The following is a 7065-nucleotide window of genomic DNA, read 5'->3' as shown; positions in this document are numbered from 1 at the left end:
CCTAATTATGATTTCCTAATTATGTATTTAGTCCTTTTGTTTCCTAATTCAGAAGGTCCTTTTCCTGAGCCTGCTGTTTGTATCTTATTAATGTTGTTCAGCTGTGACCCTTTAAGTTCACTGTGAAGTCATTATTGTGAGTAACTATTCCACAGCAGCAGCAGCAGCAATCATTTTCATCTGGACTAAAAACACACAAATCATGATCAGAAGTCTTTAAAAGGATTCATCAATGATTTTAAATTGTGTAAATTACAGAAAATGATGAGTGAACACAACACTGACTACAGCCTCAGTACTCAGGCAGAACTCACCATGTTGAGTGTGTTGCGTCCCACCGCCCCAGCAGGTCGGATCCCTCTGGGTCCGTGTTCAAACACGGCCCCATCGGACCTCCTGGTGCTCCACAGCCAACCTCCAACTCGACTGCTCGACTCCAACACAACAACCTGGAGAGAAACAAAGAGACCAAACTCTGCAAAGCTGCTTCAGCAGGATGATGATTTAATTAACTACAACACACACAGAAATATAATCAGGAGATGAAAGTTAATGGTGACAACAGGTTACACTGCTACAGATTATATACACACACTTCTGACTACTTTTTCTACTGCATTTACTATTATTATTATTATTATTATTATCATTATTATTATTATTATCATCATCAGTCAGTGATCCTTTATGTTAGAATATTTTAACCACAGAATATTTAGAATGTATGAAACAAAGTAGCATGGACTGCACGAAGACAGCTGGGATGTAATGATGTTGTGATTTGTAGTAAATGGTCTTATTTAAATGTTATCCAGCTCGTTGCTGCCTCGTGTGGCCGATGGACAGAAAACACCCAATCCAACTATAACTGTGACAGCAGCAGCAGCTGTAGGTGTTCTGTGTTTCAGGTGAGATGGCTGCGTGTTTATGAAGCCCTGATACTGGCTATAAAGTGTATGTTAGCTCCACCTTCAGTCTCATGTGGGATCAATGATGGACACCATGATGACAGCAGACACAGCTGGACATCATGTGACCATGTACACACTGCCTCTACCTTCATAACCACTTCACTACGGCTAACAGTAGATTGAAATGAGCTACTGAGGCTGTTGTAGTGTGTGTGTGTGTGTGTGTGTGTGTGTGTGTGTGTGTGTGTGTGTGTGTGTGTGTGTTACCTTGGCAACCTGAGGACTCTTGCAGAGGTAGTAAGATGCTGCTAAACCTCCGATCCCTCCTCCAAGGACTGCAATCGTTCTCATTAGCTGATTGTTAATGGAAAACAAACAGCATTAGTTTGTACAGAGGGTGAGGAGGGTGAGGAAGGAGAGGGGGGTGAGGAGGGTGAGGAAGGAGAGAAGGGTGAGGAAGGAGGGTGAGGAGGGAGAGGAAGGAGAGGAGGGAGGGAGAGGAGGGTGAGGAGGGAGAAGAGGGAAGGAGAGGAGGGTGAGGAGGGAGGCAGCAGAGCAGTGTGACAGGGTGTGTCTGTGTCTGTGGCCTGCTGATAAGGAAACAGTTGGTCTCATTGTGTCAGCAGCTCTTCCTGTATGATCACTGACAAACAGCACAGGCACACTGACTGAAGCTGTACAGTGTGTAGTGTACAGTGTGTAGTGTACAGTGTGTAGTGTACAGTGTGTAGTGTGTACAGTGTGTAGTGTACAGTGTGTAGTGTGTACAGTGTGTTTCTGTTGTTGTGTCCTGTCACTCACACTCACACTCACATTCACCACGTCTCTCCAGTGTTCCTGAAATATCCACACACTTCTTCTGTGGTTCTGGAGCTCAAAGTTACAAACGTGTGAGTTTAGAGTGATGATGTGAGCTGTGGTCAGTTCACACACACACTCCTATACACACACACTGCTGTACACACTGGCACACACTGACACACACACTGCTGTACACACTGGCACACACACTGGCACACACACTGACTGCTCAGTATTCATTGATAAGAAGCTCCGGTGTTACCTCTGCTTAGTGCTCGGTGCCTGACGTCTGCTGTCCTACTCTCTCAGCTCTTCTTCTTCTCTTCTTCTCTTCTCCTCTTCTTATCCAATCCCCCGTCACTCCGGGCTCCGCTTCTTCTTCTGCTTCTTCTCTTCTCCTCCTCTTATCCAATCCTCCGTCACTCCGGGCTCCGCTTCTTCTTCTTCTTCTTCTGCTTCTTCTTCTTTTTATTTCGGTGTTTAGCGCCAGTTGACATCCTCCATGTTGCATCACTGCCCCCTTCTGGATAAACTCGTGTACTTCGTCACTTTTTCTACAGTCTGTTCATTATCCCAGTTAACTGCTAAGAAGGAGGAGGGCTATGGGAGATGATGGAGAAGCACAGTAAAACCAACATATCTACAACGTGTGACTTCTGATGAAGAAACGCGTCCACAATATGAAAGGACACACTTCAGAGAGGTTAACAGGTTAAATGATTGACAGGGCTGAAAATATTGTGATCAAATGAGGACCGCCCGACTGGTTCCTGCTGATGAGGCTGTAATCACTGTGAACAGGATTCTTTCCCAAACGAAATCAAGGAAGGAACAACGTGTGGACAAAAACCTCAGCTGACACCAGAGTGACATTCAGTGACGTCATGACCCTTCCTTCCTTTTTAGGTTCCTTGGTTATTTCCAGGAGCAGAAGTATTGCTGCCCTCCCCTCCTTCATGCCTTCACACTCTTTGACCTCAGTGTGGTGGAAGCCTTCTGAACAGCACACCTATCACTGAAGCTTCTGATGACCTGGAGGCTCTCACACCTCATCACGTCCTCCACATCTCCAAGAGAACCAGTGATGCTATCAGGACTTTTAGACCAAAGAGATCTATACATCAGGAGGAGGAGAGTGTGGTGTTTGGTGACCTCTGTTGGAAGCAGTGTGTCTCTCGAACGTAACGCAAGAGAGTCAAACATGGTCCAGAGCCAGAGGAAACCTCACTCCCGCCATCAATGCAGATGATGAGCAAAGTTCTGGAGGCCAAAGCAGATGCTAAAAGGCCCAGTCTGCACCCTCTCCCCTCAAACAGAGCACAGTACACTGGAGAGGCCCGTCACACAGGTCTGTGTGCTCCTGGAGACAAGAGAGAGAAGCTGTGATGCTCCCAACGAAGAAGAGTCAAGAAAGAGAGACATGATGAAGAAGCATAATGAGTCGTGTCATCAGGAATGATTCTGTGTTACTGTTGTCTCGTGTTAATGACTTCTCTACAAACCACTTTGTATTGTGTTGTATTATTTGCCTTGAGTTTATTTGACACAGTTAGTGGCTATTTCACTGTTATTATTATTATCAGCATCAGTTGTTTTGTATATCGTTGTATTAACTGTATTATAGTTTTGGACAAAGCACCAGATGGAGCACGTGTTCAGGATAAAGGTGGAAGTTGTGTCACCCTGAAAGCTGTGAGAGCACAAACACTTGAAGAATGACAGCGTGTCAGAACCAGAATCTTTGTCCTCAAACATTCTGCACTCAGGCTCGGGTCAAAGTTCAAAGTGCACTGTCATGACGAGGTAGTGTGTCCCAACACTGTGTACGGTGCTGGACCAGTATGTACTGTGTCAGGGCAGCTAGCAAGTAAGTGATTTGGAACCCTGGATATCAGGAGATGCATCTGAAGGAAATGTTTTTTAACCATGATGAACGTAGGTTTCACTTTTCATCTGGAGAATACATCGACCCAAAACACAGATCCTGTCTGAGCGGGCCAACCAGTGAACCAGTGCTCCAGTGGCCCTCTGTTCTGAGTTTGCTTTTTTAAGAAAACTTTATTTATTTTATCTTTTGACAAATTTCCACTTTAATGATTATCACTGTTGTTGTGCTATGATCAGTATGTAGTGTGATAAACTATCCCCGTTTGATAAAAGCTCATTTTCAAAAGCAGCAGAGTGATTCCATCGACTTCATAAGAGAACGTCCAACACGTTGCTCCTCACGCTGCCGTCTTTAGACTCAGAGCATCTACATCTCCAGACCAGAGCTACTGCCGGTGTTCAAAACTGTCTCTTGTAAATAACTGTTTGCATCTTCGGTGCTGCTGTAAGCGTTGTGGTGGTTTTAGCTAACTTCCTGTCAGTGTTAGTTAGCTGTCCCCTCCCTCCTCTTCGTCGCCACACTTGCATGACTCCTTTCTGTCTTTTTCTCTTTCTTCTCATCATCACATCCTGTCAGGAGTGCTGGAGTTGGAAGTGTTCCCTGCTCCTCCATCGCTGCTGTAGGTACCAGATCAGGAGGATCCTGCAGACAGAACCGCCTCTTTATGGACTTCTCTGTCCTGATTGGATAAAGTGGACAGTGATACCAGAGAATTATTTGCTCTGTTACTGTGTGAGCAGGAGGAGAGACACTGACCAAACACTCTGTAACTGAGATCACTGACAGAAAAAGGAGTATATGAAAGAAACGATCATATTAACAAACAATTAATATAGATTCATTTCTCTGCTGTCTGCTTCCCCATGTCTCACATGAAGATGTTAGACAAACTTTTTGTGCATAGTCGTGATCATTTCATAGAAAAACACAGTTCAGTGTGTGATCATCAGTGTGTGATCATCAGTGTGGCTCAGGAGCTGATCGCTCCACCTCAGTGACAGTGAAGGAACTGATAGAAGCAACATCTGCTGCAGTGTTTAGAGACTTGAAGCATCTGACACCTCTGAACTTATTACTGAAGAACCACAGACAGCCTGCTAGAAGAAACATCAACATGTACAAAACACTGAAGTTAAATCAGAGTTGTTGAAGGTTTCACAGGGTTCAGAGCTCAACCCTAAACTGTTCACACTGTACATAATGATATTTGTAAAATGTCTAAAATATTAACATGTGTTTTATTTGCTGTCGGCACTAATTTATATACTGCTCCGGGAAAAGTTAGTGACATCTCCTCTGAATACAGTGGAGGGAACGTCTTACAGAAACAGTCGGATATCAACAAGTGATCACTGAATTAAGTGAAACAAAGTTTATAACATTTTGATAATCAGTTAAAAAAAAAAAAAAAAGGGGGGTGATTGAAAGAGTAAAAATACATTTCTGAGCAGGATAACTGATCATAAGTTATTCTGGAAACCGAACATTAATGATGTCCAACACCAATGCAATATTAGATAAAACTGAAGATAGCTTGAATCAAAACTCACTGTATGTATTGTACAGCAGACTTATTCAACTGGGGCCTTTAACAACCTCTTGTTAGGGTCAATTATCTCTTTCATTCGTTATGTCTCTGATTTCATTAAAAAGACTGAAGCCAGTTTAAGCAGAGGGAATCTACTAGAATCAAACTGACACCCCACTTAAACATTAATAAGGAGCATTGTTTTTCTCCCATACTTTTATTACACTTAATGTTTCTTTTTCAAATTTTAAAACTAATAAAAAAGTGCATTCATTGTTTTAACATATTCAAATATATTGGCCTTCAGAAGTAGTAGCTGAACAGGCCTGCTGTACTCTCTGTCTCATACATCACCTGCTGTGTGGAGACACACATAGAAAACCAACTCTAATCCAGTTGGCCTGCTACAGAAGAAGCATTCAGATTATTATGAATCACCCAACACATTATTCATTAACTTCCATGCTTTAAACCTCTGCGGTGTCGCTGATTATAAAAGTGCACAGATCATGTATGAAGCTCAGAATAACACCTGTACTGTATTCAGAGGCTGTTTTTAATAAGAGAGCTCAGGGGAGAAGGTGTTTCAGAAAACCGCAGGAGGACAAACATAGAGACAAGATGTTCATCTGTTGGAGGGCTGAAGAGTTGTGACAGAGAATAAGAGCGTGTCGTTCACTTTAAAAAAATGTTGAAAGATAAGGTGGGAAGCAAATATGAAATGAAAAGGTTTAAGTCATTGTTCCTGTTATGTTTTGTTAAAGGTGCTGCTTGTAAGAAAAGTTGTTTTTTGAGTCTCAGACCCAACTCGTCAGAATCTGAAGCTCTGGGAATGTAGGACGGCTCGGCCACCATCCCAGAGCTTCAGTTTCTGATGAGTTGGGACTGACACTCAAAAATTAACTTTTCTTACAAACAGCACCTTTAGAGGGCCATTTTGTAGTTTTGTAGAAGAAATTCAAAGTCAGAATTTTAATATTTACAATATTAATGAGGTAATAATACAAACTGTTTCCATAAGTGAATAAACAAGCTGTTCTCAGAGGAAAATAAGGAACACTGTTTGAAGCTAGAAAGGTGGCAGGGTCCGCCACATACAAAGTATGAATGAAGATCTATGAAGTATGACGATCTTTCTCTGCTCATTAACATTTCTTCACCAAAACTACAGACTGCTCCTTTAATGTATAGAGTAGTAGTTCAGCCTGCAGCTTTTCCTTCAATATATTTGTTGTTGCCGTTGTGTTTTTGTAATTTATTTGTTTGTGCATACAGACAATGATGACCCACATCAACTGAACGGAATAAAAAACAATGAGCACAGAACTGTGAACGAGTCCAACACGGTGTGAAGCTCTCCACATGATGACGACGTGTAGTTTCATCCTGCAGCGTGTTGCAGCTCGTCTGAATCACAGTCCGTCTGTCAGACACTTATTGATCATCTGCTCATTCAGACCAAAGCAGCAGCTAGTTGTGGTTCATGCTCACATTACACTCTGTCTTCTGCATCTTTATTCAAGGGAATAATTATCTTAAGTCTTATTCTTTTTTACCAAATATGCCTCCAGTGGTATTGTGATTTCCCATAATATGACGTGTTCACGGGTCTTCCAGTTGGTTTAAAGGCACGATAGAAGCTGAGCGTCAGAGCGTCCCGTGTGACCTGTGGATGAGCTTCATGAGGTCATGAGGTGGTGGATCGGATTAGTAGGAAGAAAAGCGGAGATCTGATGTTTGTTTGACTTTGGTGTGCAAAAGTATACTCTTTATTCTTATTATATATCCAACTTTATTTTGCCCCAACCCCTCCCCTCCACCCAGCCCCCACAACTGGTGGCATTCCCATGTCACCAGTTACTGTCACTGTTACAATAGCCAATCAGAGCTCACCTGCAGAAAGAAGGCAACCAAACAAAGAAGAGCAGAAAAAAGGG

The 7065-nt window shown here is 42.7% G+C and overlaps 1 protein-coding gene across 1 annotated transcript in view; it reads right to left on the bottom strand.

Annotated features, from left to right (window-relative positions):
- The window catches only part of ppox (protoporphyrinogen oxidase), a 9132-nt gene extending 7087 nt beyond the window's left edge, over positions 1-2045 (bottom strand). The window contains exons 1-3 of the mRNA XM_073486299.1: positions 1975-2045; positions 1179-1265; positions 315-449 (exon numbers count right to left, since the gene is read on the bottom strand). Coding sequence (XP_073342400.1) covers positions 315-449; positions 1179-1262 — 219 coding nt within the window. The 5' untranslated portion in view covers positions 1263-1265; positions 1975-2045. The remainder of the gene's footprint in view (positions 1-314; positions 450-1178; positions 1266-1974) is intronic.
- Positions 2046-7065: the final 5020 nt, after the last annotated feature.

Source organism: Pagrus major, chromosome 18, assembly GCF_040436345.1.
Source record: "Pagrus major chromosome 18, Pma_NU_1.0".
Lineage (NCBI taxonomy): Eukaryota > Metazoa > Chordata > Actinopteri > Spariformes > Sparidae > Pagrus > Pagrus major.
Note: the sequence above shows the minus strand (reverse complement) of the source record. Positions and strands in the feature narration are given on the sequence as shown.